Raw genomic sequence first — 19,863 nt, forward strand, 5'->3', positions numbered from 1 at the left:
GCCGAACCAGCGTTTTATAAAAGTTCATCATGACTTTCTTGTTTTTGTGCTCTATGCCTCTATTTATAAAGTCCAGGATTCCGTATGCTTTCTTAGCCACTTTCTCAACCTGCCCTGCAACCTTCAACAATTCCATTCCCGGGTACGGGAAGAGAAGACATTACAGGTGAATCTCTGGCTACGACTGGATAGATAAGAATGGAACCAGGCAAGGGCAGTCCCACCCAGCTGGATGATGAAGGAGAGGCATTGGAGGAGGATAGTGTGGTCAACCGTGTCAAAGGCTGAAGACAGATCGAGAAGGATGAGGAGGGACAGTTTACCATGGTCACAGTCACATAGGATGCCATTTGAGACTTTGATAAGGGCTGTTTCAATACTGTGGCAGGAACGGAAACCTGATTGGAGTTAGAGTTAGAGATTTAACATTTCATATGCAAGTACAGAGCCAGGGAAAAGGGGGTTAGGAAAGAACAAAGGGAAAGGTCTGAGATAGGGTGGAGGGCAGGAGTGATTAAATGACAAAAGGGATACAGTTTCCTCTACATTGGGGAGACCAAACACAGATTGGGTGATAGCTTTGCTGAACACCTCCGCTCTGTCCACAAGAGTGACCCTAAGCTTCCGGTCACTTCCCACTTTAATTCTGCAACCCACTCTCACTCTGACCTCTCCATTCTTGGCCTCCTACACTGTTCCATCGAAGCTCAACGTAAGCTAGAGGAACAGCACCTCATCTTTTTATTAATCACTTTACAGCCTTCCGGCCTCAACATTGATTTCAACAACTTCAGATCACAACCACTGCTTCCATTTTCTCGGACAGCAGGTGCTGGTAATGGTTCTGCTCTTATCATTCACCCCTCCTCTGGACCCATCTTTTATTTCTTTACTTGTCCCATTACCACCCCCTTTTACCTTGCACCATGATCCCTTCTGCCATTTAATCACTTCTGCTCTCCACCCTATCACAGACCTTTCCCTTTGTACTTTCCTCCCACCCTTTTCCCTGGCTCTTTACTTGTTTATAAACTGTTAAATCTCTAACTTCTTCCAGTTCTGAAGAAAGATCATCGACCTGAAACTGTAACTCTGTTTCTCTCTCCACAGATGCCGCCTGACCTGCTGAGTATTTCCAGCATTTTCCGTTTTTATTTCAGATTTCCAGCATCCGCAGTATTTTGCTTTTGTTTGTGGAATCTAGGCAGCCTCTTCCTGAGAAGAATTTGGATTTTTTATTTAGTTACTCCTCATGAGAATGCAAGGCTGAGAGATAAGAGTAACAACACAGGAGCAAGCAGGGGAATGTCAGTATCATAGAATCATAGAAAAGTTACAGCTGGGAAGGAGGTCATTCGGGCTATCGAGTCCACGTCGATGTATGAGAACAAATTGACTGCCTTTTACTGCGATATGTTTAGCAGCAATATCAGGTTATGTGATACATCACAGAATTATGATGAAAGCCATTGTTACAGAATTGTTCGTACTACAGAGTGTTTCTATGATTGGGAAGATATAAAATTGCATGGAACAGTAAATATATCAACAATAAGGAGCATTTGTATATTAAAATAAGGCTGAGTGACATTCTGACAGCATCAGAAATTGAGGTGAATCGTGGTGTTGTTGATCTTGAATTACACTACGATTAATGAGGCCATACCGAATTTCTGATCACATTCATTTAAATGCAGACAGAAAACTCAATGCTCAAATGACTGCTTTCCCCAGAAGCAACACAGGCTGCATGCAAACAGTGTGAGGGAGCAGCTAGTCTTAAATATAAAAGCTTGCCTTCTCTGATCAAAAAACAAACACCTTTGTTATAAAGAGGCTGATAAATATTAAGAAAGAAAAAGAACATTTTTAGGAAATATATACACATACATACACACACAGCAGTTGAAAAAAACATTAAAGGATGATTCTCACCATTTTGTGAAGGAAAATAGTCTAGAAGAGCCACCTAACATTACACATCTTTACCAGGTGGCACAATAACGTTTATGTGATGTATTAAATTATGCAATCCAAATCATCTGACTGAAATGAATTCCATCATTGCATCACAATGGCATGATTTAACAATTACTATTAGAAAGCTATATCAATATTTCCAGTAGTGTAATGTCCCATTAAGTTTAAGCAATAGCTGCAATCTGTATATTTGCCACCAACATAAAATACATCAACTATCAACAGGTATTAGAAGAGATCAAAAAAGATATAAAAACATTTAAGATAGAAAGAGGGAGATAATTGATAAACTAATCAAATTTCAAGAGGATAAACCCCTGGTCCGGATAGATTGCATCCACGAATATTAAAAGAAGTTAGGGAGGAGATAGCAGAGGCACTATCACATATATATAAAAATTAATTAGAAAAGGGTATAGTGCCAGAGGACTGGTGGACAGCTAATGTTATTCCTATATTTAAAAAGGAAATAGAACAAGTCTAGTGGACTATAGACCAATTAGCTTAACGGTGATAGGAAAGATAATGGAATCTTTACTCAAAGATATAATAGAAAAACATCTAGAAACTGAAAATATAATAAAGAAAAGTCAGCATGGATTTCAAAAGAAAAGGTCATACCTGACCAACTTTATTGAATTCTTTGAAGAAGTAACAGAAATGGTAGACAAGGGTAATGTAGTAGATGTAATATATTTGGATTTTCAAAAGGCCTTCGATAAGGTACCACATTGTAGACTCATGACTAAGGTCAGAACATGTGGAGTTAGGGGACAAGTAACAGAATGAATAGCAAGCTGGCTACAAAATAGAAAACATAGAGAAGAGGCTAAGGGTAGCTACGCAGACTGGAAAAATGTGGGAAGTGGTGTTCCACAGGAATCAGTGCTGGGAGCACTGTTGTTCACAATTTACATAAACAATTTGGATTCGGGAATTGGAAATACAATTTCAAAATTTGTGGACAACACCATATTGGGAGGAGTAGTTAATACAAAGGAAGAATGCGTCAAAATGCATTCTTCCTTTGTATAATAAACTTCCTTTATATAAGAAACTTGCAGAATGGGTGCGTAATTGGCAAATGAATTTCAATATAGATAAGTGTGAGGTGGTGCATTTTGATAGGAAGAATAAGGAGGCCACAGACTGCTTGGATAATAAGAGTCTAAACGGGATAGAGGACCAAAGAATCTCGGGGTACAGATACACAAATCACTAAATGTAGCGACAAAAGGTTAATAAGGCAGACCGAGCACTGGATTTCATTTCTAGAGGGATAGAATTGAAAAGCAGAGAAGTTATGTTAAACTTGTATAGAGCCTTGATTAAACCACACTAGGAGTATTGTGCACAGTTCTGGTCTCCATATTATAAAAAGGATATAGAGGCATTGGAGAGAACATAAGAACATAAGAAATAGGAGCAGGAGTAGGCCATATGACCCCTCGAGCCTGCTCCACCATTCAATAAGATCATGGCTAATCTTCTACCTCAACTCCACAACTCCACTTTCCGGCCCTTATCCTGAAACTATGCCCCCTAGTTCTAGACTCTCCATCCAGGGGAAACAGCCTCTCAGCATCTACCCTGTCAAGCCCTCTCAGAATCTTATATGTTTCGATGAGATCACTTCTCATTCTCCTAAATTCCAGAGAGTATAGGCTCATTCTACTCAATCTCTCCTCATATGACAATCCTCTCATCCCAGAAATCAATCTAGTGAACCTTCGTTGCACCGCCTCTAAGGCAAGTATATCCTTCCTTAGATAAAGAGACCAAAACTGTACACAGTACTCCAGGTATGGCCTCACCAAAGCCATGTACAGGGCTTCCTTACTCTTGTACTCCAACACCCTTCCAATAAAGGCCAACATGCCATTTGCCTTCCTAATTGCTTGCTGTACCTGCCTGTTAACTTTCTGTGTTTCGTGCACAAGGACACCCAAATCCCTCTGAACACCAACATTTAATAGTTTCTCACCTTTTAAAAAAATATTCTGTTTTTCTATTCTTCCTACCAAAGTGAATAACCTTACATTTCCCCACATTATACTTCATCTGCCACCTTCTTGCCCACTCACTTAACCTGTCTATATCCCTTTGCAGACACTTTGTGTCCTCCTCACAGCTTACTTCCCCACTTAGCTTTGTATCATCAGCAAACTTGATTACATTACACTCGGTCGCTTCACCTAAATCATTAATAGAAATTGTAAATAGCTGAGGCCCAAGCACTGATCCTTGCGGCACCCCACTAGTCACAGCTTACCAACCTGACAATGACCCGTTTATTCCTACTCTCTGTTTTCCGTCCATTAACCAATCCTCTACCCATGCTAATATATTATCCCCAACCCCATGAGCCCTTATCTTGTGTAACAACCTTTTATGTGGCACCTTATCGAATGCCTTTTGAAAATCCAAATATACTACATCCACTGGTTCCCCTTTATCTATCCTGCTAGTTACATCCTTAAAAAACTCTAATAGATTTGTCAAACACGATTTCCCTTTCATAAAGCCATGTTGACTCTGCCTGATCATATTATGATTTTCAAAGTGTCCCATTACCACGTCCTTAATAATGGAACCCAGCATTTTCCCGACTACTGATGTCAGGCTAACTGGCCTGTAGTTCCCTGTTTGCTCTCTCCTTCCTTTCTTGAATAGCGGGGTAACATTTGCTAACTTCCAATCCATGGGGACCGTTCTAGAATCTAGGGAATTTTGGAAGGTCACAATCAATGTATTCACTATCACTGCAGCCACCTCTTGTAGAACCCTAAGACATCAGGTCCAGGGGATTTGTCGGCTTTTAGTCCCATTAATTTCTCCAGTACTTTTTCTTTACTAATATTAATTACTCTAAGTTCCACACTCTCATTAGACCCTTGGTTCCCCATTATTTCTGATATGTTTTAGTGTCTTCTACTGTGAAGACAGATACAAAATATTTGTTTAACATCTGCCATTTCCTTATTCCCCATTATAATTTCTCCTGTTTCAGCCTTTAAGGGACCCATCTTTACTTTTGCTAATCTTTTCCTTTTTACAGAAGTTCTTACAATCTGTTTTTATATTTCTTGCTAGTTTACTCTCATTCTATTTTCTCTGACTTTATCAATTTTTTGGTTGTCCTTTGCTGGTTTCTAAAACTCTCCCAATCCTCTGGCTTGCTACTCTTCTTGGCAACATTATAAGTATCTTCTTTTAATCTAATACTATCCTTAACTTCTTTAGTTAGCCACGGATGGATCACTTTTCCCATGAGTTTTTACTCCTCAATGGAATGTATATTCATTGAAAATTATGAAATATTTCTTTAAATGTTCGCCATTGCTTATCTACTGTCATATCTTTTAACCTAATTTCCCAATCAACCTTAGCCAACTTGCCCCTCATACCTACGTAATTGGCTTTGTTTAAGTTTAAGACTAGTTTTGGACTTAAGTACGTTACTCTCGAACTCAATGTGAAATTCTATCATATTATGATCACTCCTCCCCAGAGGATCCCTTACTATGAGATTACTAATTAACCCTGTCTCATTACACAAGACAAGATCTAAAATAGCCTGTTTCCTAGTTGGTTCCATGACATATTGTTCTAGAAAACTGTCTCGAATGCATTCCATGAACTCGTCCTCTAAACTACTTTTGCCAATTTGATTTGCTCAGACTATATGAAAATTAAATTCCTCCACAATTATTGCATTACCTTTGTTACAAGGTCCTCTGATTTCTTGATTAATACTCAGTCCAACACTATAACTACTGTTATGGGGCCTATAAACTACTTCCACCAATGTTTTCAGCCCCTTGTTATTTCTCATCTCCTTTTTAAGGGAAGAAATAAGAGGGTGCAAAAAAGATTCACAAGGATGATACCAGAACTGAGAGGATATATTGATCAGGAAAGGCTGAACAGGCTGGGCCTCTTTTCTCTAGAAAAGAGAAGGCTGAGGGGTGACCTGATAGAGGTCTTTAAGATAATGAAAGTGTTTGATAGGGTAGACGTAGAGAAAATGTTTCCATGTGGGGTAGTCCAAAACTCGAGGTCATAAATATAAAATAGTTGCTAAAAAATCCAACAGGGAATTCAGGTGAAACTTCTTTACTCAAAGAGTAAGAATATGTAACATGCTACCACAAGGAGTAGTTGAGGCAAATAGCATAGATGCATTTAAGGGGAAGCTAGATAAGCACACGAAGGATAAACGCCAGCATAGACCAGTTGCACCAAATGGCCCATTTCTATGCTGTAGTTTTGCTGTAACTTGATGTAACTCAATGTATTTATTTGACCTTATGTGTGATATACAAACATAGAGGGCACAATTTAAAAAAGGACAGTGGGATGGCAGTGGAGGGGGGGGTCAATGGGCGTGCGGCAAACCCGGATAATAAAAACTTACCTTTCCCCACGCAATCGCAACTTGATTGGTGACCCTTAACGTGACTTCCGGGTTTTCCATCCGAAAGCTGCACAGTGGGCGGATTGCACGCCCGCATGACGGGCTGTCAGCTGGAACGTCTAGATTTAAAGGGTCATTTTTCCAATAGATTTTGCTGGAGCAAAGAGCAAGAAGACCCTATGGAGCAGCACAGGGACAAGGCTGCTCCAAGATTTAACGATGCCTCACTTCAGGTGCCGCTGGCTGGGGTGAGGAGGAGGAGGGAACTATTTTAGCTGGCCGACAGGAGGAAGTGCCCTGCCTCTGCCACCAAGAAGGCCTGGCTCGAGGTGGCAGAGGAGGTCACCAGCAGGAGCAACATCTCCCGCACCTGGGTCCAGTGCAGAAAGCGCTTCAATGACCGAACTAGGTCAGAAAAAGTGAGTACTGATTCTCCTGCATGCCATGGTGCACATCACCCCCCCACCCCCAAACTCATTCTGTCCTGCCAACACTACTCCATCACATCACTCCTCACACCCACTTAAGGCTCATCCTCAACTTACCTTCACTTCCTGAGCACTTCCTCATCTCCCCATTTGTGACCCCACCTCTACCACTCACCCCAATCCTGATGCAATGTGATGTCTCTGTCTCATACTCACCCTCTGATGAACCTCTTCCACGGTCAGCCTCACCCAAATCAATGCATTCATTGGTTGGCCACTTCACCATCACTCACTCACATGTCTGTACTTTCTCCCCTTCTAGGAAAAGAGAGCGCAAAATGCATGCGAGAGGGCAAGGACTGGAGGGGGGCCACAACAAATAGTGATCCTCAGAGATGCAAAGGAGGAGGCCCTGCAGATCAGCCGCACCCTCGAGTGCCTGTCCACCGGGGACGCCGAGACCGGCACCCCACAAACGTCTGGTGACACAACTTTAACATCCGTCACACACAACATGAATTGATGTTAAGAATGCTTGGCATGTTGAACACCTCAGTCTGCTCATCGCAACATGACACATGTGATGATGCTTAATATTGTCTTCTGTTCTCTTACAGGCCCTTCAATGAACGCAGCGACGGCAGAGGGCGATTCCTCAGAGGAGCTCCAGGCCTCTGAGGGCACACCGTCACATCTTAGTGAGCCATCCACTAGCGCAGAAACTCACACCTCAGTGGGTCCTAGTAGTCAGTTAGTTGAGCTGGCACCTAGTGAGTTACCACACACGTGTGAGCACAAGCAGACACTAGTGGCAGGGGCAGTTGTGGATAGTCCGCTTCGGTGGGCGCACTCCTCTCCAGGCTCTGCTCAGCTGGACGCAGATCCTGAACCCCAGGGGGTCATCCTTTAAAAGAAGAATAATCGAGGGACAGCAGCATATTTGCGAGGTACTGGAACAGGTGCCACGCACACTCTCCACAATAGTGCAGAGGATGGAGGAGTCCAACTCCTGCATGAGTGGAATGGTGGCACAGGTACATGAGTGAATCTCTGAGATAGTGTCGCACGTAACTGCAGAAATATCTGAGATAGTGTCGCAGGTAAGTGCGGGAATGTCTGCGATGGAGAGAAGTCTAGCCTCCTTTGAGCTTCAAGCATGGTTCACAAATGAGTCCATTCAGGCCCTGACAACGGCCATTCGGTCTCAGGGTGAACAAAATTCTGCCGCCTTAAACAAGCCGACAGATACTTTAGAAGTGGCCTTCCAAGGCATCACACATGTCTTCCAAAACATTATCCAGCAGGGTGGTAGGAGTGATGTGGGCCTGGTCCAGGAGAGGGATGATGGCGAAAGGGGACATGGAAGTGAGGATGCCACTCAAAGCTCTCCCACATCTCACCCGTTATCCCCCTCTCAACCAGTACCCGCAATGCTGCCTCCTCTCCAGGTGGCTGTGTCTGCCCTTGCACAGGTACAGCAGTGTTTGGAGGGGCCCTCACAGGCTCCAAAACCCAGAGGGCATAGGCCGAAAGCATTTAAGCAGCCCAGCCATGGACATGAGCAACCTGCCACTACCTCCGCTGCAGCCACAGGGGATGCACCACGTAGAAGTGGTAGGAAGAGAAAGGCTAAGGATGAAGGGTCTGCACAAGGGTGTCTGACAGACTGTCATGTTTTCCATTTATATTTGGTTTCTGCTAAAGTCACATTAAATGTTATCATTCTCACCACTACTGCCACGTCTTGCCCATTCTTGACTGGCTTTTGTGATAGTGCTCCTTGATGTGCTTCACCATGAACGGCGACACTTGATGCCATCCAGTGGATCACTTTACAGTGGGTGTATGTGTAGTTGCAGGACTGTTTTGTACAGGGAGGTGGGGGGGCTGGTGTGGGCGCTGGTCTTTCCAAGTGGTGTGAGGACTGGACTCTTCTCATTTTCTGATCTTACGAGAACCGTTCACATATATCTGACTCCCGGGCCTCATGAACAGCCAGGTGAGCCACTACTCTGCCCATGAGTTTTTCCTCCTCCTCCTCCGCCTCTTCCTCCTCCTCCTCCTGCTCCTCCTCAATGTGGATGGCAGATGTGGATAGTGGATGAGGGGATGGGGCCTCCTCAACCGGTACCCCTCTCTGTTGCGTCATGTTGTGCAGGACACAACACATTACTATAATGTGACCCACTCTCGCTGGTGCGTATTGAAGTGCTCCCCCAGAACGATCGAGGCACCGAAATCGCAACTTGAGCAGTCCTATCACATGTTCAATTGTAGACCTGGTGGCGATGTGGTTGTCGTTGTATCGATGCTGTTGCTCACTAATGGCTCGGAGGTGTCATGAGCCACATGTGCAGGGGTCATCCTTTGTCCCCGAGGAGCCAGCCCTTAAGGGATTTTGGTGCATGGAAAAGGCCCGGGATATTGAATTCCCCCAGATTGAAGGAATCGTGGCAGCTGCCAGGGAATCTCACACACACGTGAAGGAATCTTTTATGGTGGTCACAAACGAGCTGAGCGTTGATGGAGTGATAACCCTTTCTGTTGATGAACAGTCCTGGCTCGTGTGGAGGTGCTCAGATTGTTACATGCGTGCAAGCAATTGCACCCTCTACCCGTGAGAATCCAGCCACAGCGTGGAATCCCACTGCCCTCTCCGTCTGGCTGAGGTCGTCCATGGGGAAGTTGACGTTTTGCCAGGCCCTGCGAAACAAGCTGTTAGTGACCTGCCTTAGGCACTTGTGGGCAGATGACTGTCACCGGTGGCAGCCTGGAATGACCCGGAGGTGAAGAAGTTGAGGGAGTGGTGACTTCAACAGCGGCGGGTAATGAGGTGCCACCAGGTCCAGCCGGGAGCAGCTCAGCATGAAGGAGACTGCAGCTGCTACGACCATCTGGTGACTCACACTCAGCCTCCGTTTGCACTGCTTCTCAGGGAGGTCCAGGAAGCTCAGCCTCAGCCTGTAGACCCCCTGACGAGGGTAGTGCCTCCTGCAATGTCGGTCCCTCTGTTGTACCCCTCTCTGCTCTTGTGCAGGTGCAGCACTGTGTTGTGGAGCCTCGAGTGACAGAACTGCACACCGTGCCTGACAAGGATGGTGATGTTCCTCGTCCTCGGATGTACTGCTGAATGCAGCCATCGTGCCCCCCATCCTGTGGTGTCAGTTTGAGGGAGTCCGAAAAGTTGGTAAATATGTGTAAACAGAACAATTCTGAGTGGAAACCAAGAATTTTCAGTCTAAACACAAAGATCTCCCAGCCAAAAATTTGCCTGAGAGAACTGAGTGCCCTGCTGTAACTACTCACCTTTTATCCCCATCTGTCAAACAGGCATTTAAATGTCCAAATGGCTGCCGGCTGAAACAGGACTCCTTCACCATGGAGTGTTTCACACAGCACGGGAAACACGTTGAGAGTTAAAATCCTTTCCTTGGCTCAATCAAGATAAAATTAAATACTTTAACAAGTTCAACTCCCTTAGTTACTGGTTTAAATATCGGCCCGACGGCTTTAATTGCGAGCGGGACTTCCGGCTTCCTGAAGCGCGCGGACACAGACGCGTCTGGGTTAAATGCGGAAGTCGGTGGGTCGGAGCCGGGATTCATTCCCACTCTGGAATTCTCCAATTTTCTTTGCCGCCTGGCTCCCAATGCACACGGACTCGGCGTTTAAAATTGAGCCCTAAATGTTCCATATTCATGGTGTGCTGTAATTTTATGGTTGAGTTGATCACTTTAATGTGACAGCAGAAGCTGCAGAGCAGAATAATAACCGCTTTCATTCAAAGAACACATGGTCATGATCAAGGACACAGCCCAACCCCTGATTCTGGGACATGTACAGTGCTAATAAACAGCTTCTTAAGTCTTTCAGCGCCTCTTTGCTTTGCAGGGTGCAAAGCCTTTATCTGTCACGTGCTACCTGAAAATGCAGTATCAACGCAGCTATACCGTTAAATATTCCAATGAATAATTAAAGTTACGCAGAGATGCCAAGAGAACCTTAATTTCATGCCCATACCCTTATTTCACAGTCAAACCCCTCTGGCAGTCATTTAACCTGTATAAAATGAACTAAAACAGAAGTTTCTTTAATAATTCAGTTGAAAGCTTGAAAAGCAGTTATCCTGGCAAAGGGTTGGGGTGATGGAGAAATTGATACTTCCTCATCGTTTATTTTGCATTTTTTATTTACATCCTGACTCATGAAATTGAGTGAGGTGTCCTTCTTTTGAAGGATGGTGAGAAATAGATGTTTGGGCAGGGCCTTGAGATCCTAGACAAAACCTGACATAAAAGAAAAGAAGGAAAAATTTGACAGGGGATAAATTCGATAAGGGTGCAGATGGCGTGATCCGCTATTAACCCACGCCCAATGGCCACTGCACAGGCAGGATGAGACTTCCGTCAGGCCTGAGGACCTCCCTGCAAGCTGCGTTGTAAATCAGCATTGACACGAGAATTCAATGTAATTCACATGTTCCACCAGTAGGGGGAGCCCCAATCTCTTAAAGGCAGGCTGTCGCTTAAAATCTCTTAAAGGTAGCCGGTACCTGTTATTTGCTAAAAATAATAGTCTGCTGTCTGAACGGAGGTCAGAGGCAGGTCCCGTCCCTATGTTTATACACTGATGAGCTATGTTAAGACATTGAATAAAGGTTGTGCACTACTAAATCCCACATCCTCCAATCTGCATGCCAAACCTCACCATTCTGCCGATCTGAGTTGGTACCAGACCTGCAAGAGTGAGTACTCCAAGGTTCTCAGATGATGCACTACAGGCCTTGGTGCAAGAAGTGGACAGAAGGAGGGACATCTTGCATCGGCTTGGGGGGGTGGGGGGGGGGGCAAGAGGCCCTCCAGACATATGCCCAAAAGGCAATGGGAGGCAGCGGGGGATGAAATCAATGCCAGGCGCATGGCACCACGAACATGGATGCAGTGCAGGAAGAAATTCAATGCTTTGACACGAGTGGTCAAGGTGAGTGAAGTCAACTGTCAAGTGATATCTCCTACCAACTGCACCATTAGCCTCATCTACTGTTCCAAGCACTACACCCCCCCCATCACCCATATACCAACAAACTCTTTCCATCAGTACTCAACTCTTCCAATCAGATGCTTCCTCTCACCCTCACACATTACCACTGTTGCAAACCGCCCATCCACAGCTCACTGGCCACAAACACTGGCAGCTATTCAACCATGACAGGCACATCACCCATACACACATCCCGCTTTCTTGCAGGAGAAGGTGGCGCATATCAGGAGGCAGCAAGTGGCAGCAGCATTTAGGCCCTCGAGCCTATTCCGCCATTCAATGAGATCATGGTGGACCTGTGACCTAACTCCATATACCCTCCTTAGTCCCTTATCCCTTAATACCCTTGATTCACAGAAATCTACCAATCTCAAATTTAGAATTCACAATTGAGCTAGCATTAACTGCCATTTGCAGAAGAGCTTTCCAAACCTCTCCCACCATTTGCATGTAGATGCATTTCCTAACTTCACTCCTGCAAGTCCTGGCTCTAAATAGAGTCATAGAGTCATAGAGTCATACAGCACGGATAGAGGCCCTTCGGCCCATCGTGTCCGCGCCGGCCATCAAGCCCTGTCTACTCTAATCCCATATTCCAGCATTTGGTCCGTAGCCTTGCATGCTATGGCATTTCAAGTGCTCATCCAAATGCTTCTTGAATGTTGTGAGGGTTCCTGCCTCCACAATCCTTTCAGGCAGTGAGTTCCAGACTCCAACCACCCTCTGGGTGAAAAAGTTCTTTCTCAAATCCCCTCTAAACCTCCCGCCTTTTACCTTGAATCTATGTCCCCTTGTTATAGAACCCTCAACTAAGGGGAAAAGCTCCTTAGTATCCATCCTATCTGTGCCCCTCATATGGCTATGTCCCCTAAACCTATTATTCAAGTGTAGGAGACCTCCAAAAATAGTTACAAATGTATCGGCAGTCAGAAGCAATAATCCAGCCTCTAACCTGTAAATCCTGCATGGTCCTTTTAAATAGCACTGGTGGGGGTCCTCCAGGCACTCTAAGGCATGTTCAGATGGTCGTGGTTAAGAGTGTGCGTTGAGTTGAGCGTTAAGTGCCAAAATGGTGTCTCTCACCTTAAATCAGCATTGCACACTGATTGTATCCATTTTCTCCCTACTTTACAGGTTGCCGGAGTTCGATATTTGCACAGGTGCTAATACCTATACCACGATGACGTCCGGTGCACGTCACACTGGAAACGTGCCAAAACAACAGGCGCTACACGGCCCAACTTCTAGTCCGACATCTCCAGAGACATAAACAGCACAGTACATCAGTCAAAAATGTGAACAGGGAAACCTCTTGGTGGCACAAGAACAAAGATAAGGCAGCGGAAAGAAAGTTGCAGCCACCTCTCCCTCTATACTAAAATCTAAATTGATGGGGAAAAAATACAAGAAAAAGGAGGTACGTTCCATCTCAGTCCTCCAAATATCAGAAGGTTTCCCACCCAGGCTGCTGGTGATGAGACAGGGAAAGGTTGTTTCTGGTAAAACGTTTCTTACCCACTTTCCCTTTGAGATAAACGGGGTGACATCCATAGCAAGTACTTTCAGGTTTCCTGTATACCAAAAGCATGTTAAAACTGTCTTTACATCTGTGGAGGAGTCACTTTCAAATAGAGAGGTTTGTGACACCACCTCCCCCAGGTGCAATGCTTTGGATAGAAAAGAGAGATGAATGCTTAGAAAGAATACTATTTTGTTGCTGGCAGATGATGGAAACCACACTGATATTCCACAAATGCACAGGAAATCCAACGCTCAGCAGGAGGGCTGTGTTTCCTAAAAGAACCAGAAATGTAAAGCTTTATTATGGTTTTGAAATAAGTCATTAGAAGCAATCATGCTCTTCAATGAGTTAAAGACAATAACTAAATCACGCGTAGAGGATAGACAAAAAATATTTCAACTGATCAAATTGTTTAAAAAAAAATCTGCAGTGGTTGCTCAGAGAACTTGTGCAGTGAAATAGCTTTTTGACCACAAATTTGATTAAAATTAGTTTTGGAGTAATATTTGAATGTACTGCACAAATTTACTTTTATTAGTCAAAACCCAGTAAGACTAACTTTTTGTTCCACTTAGACATTGGGTGGGGGATTGGAGGTTGAAAGAATTGTCAAAAATCCTTCCAGGAGAGGCCTATAAATGTTTCTGTAACTATTTTATCATCATGTTTGACCACATTTAAATCAGTAAGTCTGAAACATTTTTGATAACATAATTGTTGGCTGTCTTATGATTTTTTAAAATTCATTCTTGGGACATGAGCGTCACTGGCAAGGCCAGAATTTATTGCCCATCCTCGTTGCCCTTGAGAAGGTGGTAGTGGGCCATCTTCCTGAATCGCTGCAGTCCGTGTGGTGAAGGTACTCCCATGGTGCTGTTAGGTAGAGTGTTCGAGGATTTTGGCCCAGCGACGGTGAAGGAATGGTGATATATGTCCAAGTAAGGATGGTGTGTGACTTGGAGGGGAACTTAGAGGTGATGGTGTTCCCATGCACCTGCTGTCCTCGTCCTTCTAGGTGGTGGAGGCCGTGGGTTTGGGAGGTGCTGTCGAAGAAACATTAACGAGTTGCTGCAGTTGATGATAAAACATTTCATTCTAAAAGGAAAAATGTAACCTTATTTGTCCTGCTGCTGAGATACTACATTTGCTTTTGGTTGAACATGGAGCAGCATCGGCAGGAATCAAAGAGAGGCTTAGTTTAAGCAGGTGGAGGAGGATATGCAAAGAAAAGTGAATGGTTATGTGGGAAATAACAACTTGCACTTAGATAGTGGCTTTAATGCAATGCTTCACAAGAGGAGTGAAACAGACAATGGGCAAGAGGTAGAACAGGGGTAAGGAAATGACAAAACGATTGGTCAAAAAACATGGGTTCTGAGGAGGCTTTTGAAGGGGGGGACAAATATATCAAGGTGGAGAAGTTTCGAAAGAGAATTCCAGAGTTTAGGGGCATGGTGCTTGGAGGTTTTGTCACCGATGGTGGAACAGAGGGAAAGGAAGAGGGGGAGGGGGCACACAGGAGAGCAGGTTTGGAAGAGCAGAGTGCTGGTTGCAATGAAGAGCTGGAGAAGTTTTTTAGAAGCATAATAAGCAAGACCATGTTGGATTTTGTAGATAAAGAGGAAGATTTTGAAATCAATGCACTGTGTAGATGAAATCATACACAAATATGTGGAGGGAGAATCATACCAATCTGAATATCAAAAATACAACATTACAAATTTTTAGACGGCAAGAGAAGTAATCCTCTTGGCAACTTATTGTATAGTTCAGTTCTTGCTGCTTCTAATGTAGCTTATTTGTAGAAATAAAGGTGATGCAAAGGACTAGGTGAGGCTGGTATGATAATTTTTCAATAGAGGCCCACCCAACATTGGGCCTTGGGCCTACCCATTCTGATGGAGGGATTGTTCTCTGCGCCCAGTTCGCGCTGGAAGGCCGTTGCCAACCAATTTCTAGACCATTACGTTTACAAAGTCACTAACACTTAAGCCTAGAAATTACTGTTGGTGATATCAGCGGAAGAAATGATTAGGGCATTTGTATGATATTCCTGTGTTCAGTATTTCAGTGGAGGCGTTAACCCATTTTATAGTGAATAGGTTAGTGCTTGCAGACAGAGGAATGTCACACAATCACATTAGGAGTTCTGTTAATATCGTTAACAGTAATTTCTATTGAAGGCTGACTGTGTTTCTTAAAGAAACTAAAAATATTAAGCTTTATTTTGTTTTTGAAATGAACTATAAGAAGCAATCATACTCCTCATAGAGTTAACATCAATAACTAAACCATGAAAAGAGGATGGAAAAATATTTTAAATAATCAAATAGTTAAAAAAAAATCTGCAGTGGTTGCTAGGAGAGATTGTTCAATGAAATAGCTTTTGATCACAAATTTGATTAAAAATATTTTTAATAAAATGATGTAAAAAAAATGATTTCAGTGATCAAATAGAGAAAATCTTCCCCCTGATTTTTAGTTCCAACGTTATTTCCCCCCAAAAAACATCTTGACAAACTTGATCTGGACACTGCCATCAATTTATAGAAAGCAAGGGCTGGGTTTGTCAACAGGAATGTCTTGTAAGCAGACTTTAAATATACATGAGCTTGGCAGATCGATCAGTACAGGCTAGTCCACTTAAGTACAAGTTAGATAAGGTAAAGTTCCATTTGAGAGTAAGTATGATAACGTATGGATTTTTTTTCCTGTTCATTTCTCAGTCCTTTTCGATTACTCGCTTGACAATGATGTGTGTCCACACTCAGCTCGTGTAGGTTCTGGGAACCAGAAAAACAAAGTTGGAAAATCATTGCGGGGAGGAGGGGGAGGGAAATTGCAAACCATTCAAATACAGATATTCAATCATTGCATGAAATAAGGTGAAAGCCCATTCAAAAACATTATTCGACTGTTACGTTCTCTAACGCCTATTTTGATTAATCCTAAACATTAGCTTGTGTAGGCAGGGGGTTAACTTACTGCATCAAAATAATTTCAGTCATTGGTGAATAAACAACAAATACCTTGGGGATGAAATTGGCCTGGGGGGAAGCGCAAAGCAGGTGATAGTGAATCATCAGTTCAATGGGAAAGAAAATTGGGCAAAGTGTAAAAGGGGCACTGTCGCTCATTTTGCGCAAATGTCCAAGAGCAATTTCACCCCCCTTGTACTTATGCTCCTACAAATCTGCGTGAACGTGCACTTTTTTCCTAGAACTGTCATAGACTGGTACCTATAAACAAAACTGCCTTCTTAATGTTTCCGACAACATGACACAACCCCAGCAGACCCAAGTTATCCTGCCAGCTCCTGCATCACTCTTTGGGATATTTTACTACATTAAAGGCGCTATATAAATGCAAGTTGTTGTTGTCGTTTGACCTCACTTGCTTCCAGATGCCGTTAAATGTTAATGGCAAGAGAGAGTTATCAGCAGATCTGCTACCAGTTAACATTAAACATTGAAAATAATATTTTAAGAAGTTTCCAGTACGTTAAATAAATTTGGATTCACGTTGGAGTCCATTTATGCTGCAGCTGATGTGAACCCCAGGGAGTATGAGTGCTGGAGATGGTCTCCTACCTCTTGCTTTTAATGTGGTCCATACTCAGATTGCTATCTGATTCCAAAGTAGTACTACCATTTTTACATTGATGCATATTTGAAATGGCTTTGCATTAAAAGGGTTAGTACATCTGGCCTGTAATGTATTTCATGTGCACTACTTGAGGATGACGCCCACATTCCCATTTTTTTAAACAAGTCACATTTCCAAATCAAATGCTGAAGCACATGCTAAGCCCCACTGAGGCACCTGGGACATCTGCAAATTCTTTCATTCACCTAAAGGTCAGATGGATCCCCTGGAAGCTATTAGCAAGCTTATTAACTCATTTCTTATTGTCGTTTCCAAGCTAGTCCATACAGAGGTAGCAGGAGATGGCTAACTTTTCTCTTCCTTTTTATGCAACTAAATAATTAATACTATTGATATTCTATCAATACCTCTTTTTTAACGGTTAAATATGTGTTAATAATTCAGAAATCTATAAGTCTACCTCCCAGCACTCGTTTGCTTTTTTTTAAAAAGAAAGCAGTGTTCTTTAAATGAAGCCCATCACTGTTATATTAAGTCAATAGATTAGGGTTCATTTCCCCCCTCCCCCCAATTTGTTGTAAACATTCTTACCCCACAAAGGGCATATTGTTAAAGGTAAAATGTTAACCAAATAAAAATTGCTTGTCCTGATCATTTAATTCTTTTAATCTTATAATGAATTAGTAATGTTTTATCAAAATTTTTATGCATGCTTGTACTCAATTACAAACATATTATTACATCACAGTAAAAGCCTGTTCATTGGGAAAACCCGGTGAACTTGAAATTATCCCCTTTTTCAGATCGTGCTCATCGAGGAAAACTTATCAACATTGATTTAAGTACACGGAATCAATTGCTGTCTGTGGTAATGTCTCTTCTAAAAGGAACAGCCCCTTTTAGTTCACATTCTTTATACAATTCCAAACATAGATCTCATTGTACAATAATATATTGGAATGTTGCATTCAGATAGATTTTAGCTTTCACCACTGGACGGTGAACTCAGCGCTGTGGATCGGCTGCCTGATATACACCCCGCCATTATGGAAAGGAAAATCAGGCACGGCATATAACAGCGGGCTGATCCGCACCTGTTAGTGGAAAGTTGAAGGGCGATTTTAACTCCCTCCACCCGGTGGAAATAGGGTGGTAGTAGAGTTACACTATAGGTGGTCATCTTATTGGCACTTACAATAGACCGAGCATTCTGCCGGAGGGATCAGGCAGCTGGCCTGCGCACTCCACCAACCAGCCACACCAGAGTGAAGATCTACCCTGGAGGGTGAGCTCACCTCCTAGCCCTTCTGGAGAGGCCACAGATGAAGACCTCCAGGGCCCAGCCTAAAAAAGAAGATTGATGACTGTGCATCACCAACTGCTCGATCCATTGAACTGTCTGCCAGAAAGCCTGCACACAATATCAGGCAGTATGGAGAAGTCCACATCCAACTTTTGTGGGGTCATCATGCAGGGCATCAAATCAATCCAGCCAACCATAGAGCGTATGGACACCTACATACACACTGCAGCGGGGCCCTCAGTTATGGAGCCTGTGGTAACAGCTCTGACAGCTTCGATGGAAGCTCAGGCTGCTGCCATTCTGGTTCAGGGTTCCAACATCTGCTCCAGTTTGCTAAGCATGAAAGAAAGGATGGATGGGGCCTCCAAACTGTCACATCACTTTTGCACTCTGTTCTGACACAGAGCAGTGGGAGTGCTGAAACGCAGCCCCATGCGAGTAGCAGTGACACCATGGGAGAGGCATATATTGTCCTCTCTCAGGATGACAGAACATGTGATCCCCCACCAGACATTCAACCAGTGCCCATGTTGGTGCCAGACTGACCCAATTGTTGCTGCGATGCTGCAATCTGCAGCTGGGCCCTCTCCTCGAGGTTGCTCATCGCAGCCATCTCAGTGGATGATCAGCAGTCACCCCCCCACCCCCCAACCCCGTGTTGTAGCCACAGGGATAACACCTTGTAGGAGCACCAGGGTAAGCAAAAGAAGACTTAAGACAACCACTAGGGATTTCCACAAGGGTGACCTTTAGTTGTCCAATGTTGTTATTGCAATTGGAAATGAACCATTATGAACCAGTTTCTTTAGATTGATATTTGTTTGACCATGCCTAGTGATGTGAAAGAAATACTTTTGCTGGTGATGAAGTTGAGGACATTCATCTATAGGGTGTAAGGACTGGGTCTGATGGTAGGAGTGACTGTTGGTGCAAGGGAGGAGGGTTGAATCAACCAAAGCGTCAATGATCTGCTGTGTGCAACTCTGGCAGGTGGAAGGGCTGGTAGCCCTTGCTTTTCTTCAGCATCCTTGGTGTCTTGCTGCTCTTTCTGCTCATGCGCCTCCACTTCTTCCTCTCCAGGTGGATCTAAGGCCTGCCCCTCTTTGCAGCAGCAGCAGCAGCAACAACAGCAACAACAACAACGTGCATTTATATAGTGCCTTTAACGCAGTAAAATGTTATTATGTTGCAGGGCAAAGTTATGAAACATGAAGCAAATAACAACGTATCTGGAGACTCTCTCAGGGCTATATTGCAGGATGCCTCCAGACCTATCCAGGCAGTGGAACATCTGTTTCAAGATGCCGCTGGTTTGCTCAATCAGAGCTCTGCTGGAGGTGTGGCTCTGTGTATCACTCCTCTGTGTCTGTGACCTGGTTCCTAACTGGTGTCATGAGCCATTTGCTCAGGGGGTAGCCCTTGTCCCCAAGCAGCCAGCCCGACACTTGATGGTCTGGGTGGAAGAGAGGGGGGATTGAGGACTGGCGTCGGGTAAAGGCTTTATGCAACTATCTGGAAACTGGGCACAAACGTCACATATTCAGTGAGTGGAAGCTCTTCCTGCTTA

At 43.8% G+C, this 19,863-nt stretch overlaps 1 protein-coding gene across 1 annotated transcript in view; it reads right to left on the reverse strand.

The window, feature by feature from the left end:
- Positions 1–15,834: 15,834 nt before the first annotated feature.
- Positions 15,835–19,863, reverse strand: part of agtpbp1 (ATP/GTP binding carboxypeptidase 1) — a 399,257-nt gene continuing 395,228 nt past the window's right edge. The window contains exon 27 of the mRNA XM_067983168.1: positions 15,835–16,170. Coding sequence (XP_067839269.1) covers positions 16,155–16,170 — 16 coding nt within the window. The 3' untranslated portion in view covers positions 15,835–16,154. The remainder of the gene's footprint in view (positions 16,171–19,863) is intronic.

This window comes from Heptranchias perlo, chromosome 4 (genome assembly GCF_035084215.1).
Source record: "Heptranchias perlo isolate sHepPer1 chromosome 4, sHepPer1.hap1, whole genome shotgun sequence".
NCBI lineage: Eukaryota > Metazoa > Chordata > Chondrichthyes > Hexanchiformes > Hexanchidae > Heptranchias > Heptranchias perlo.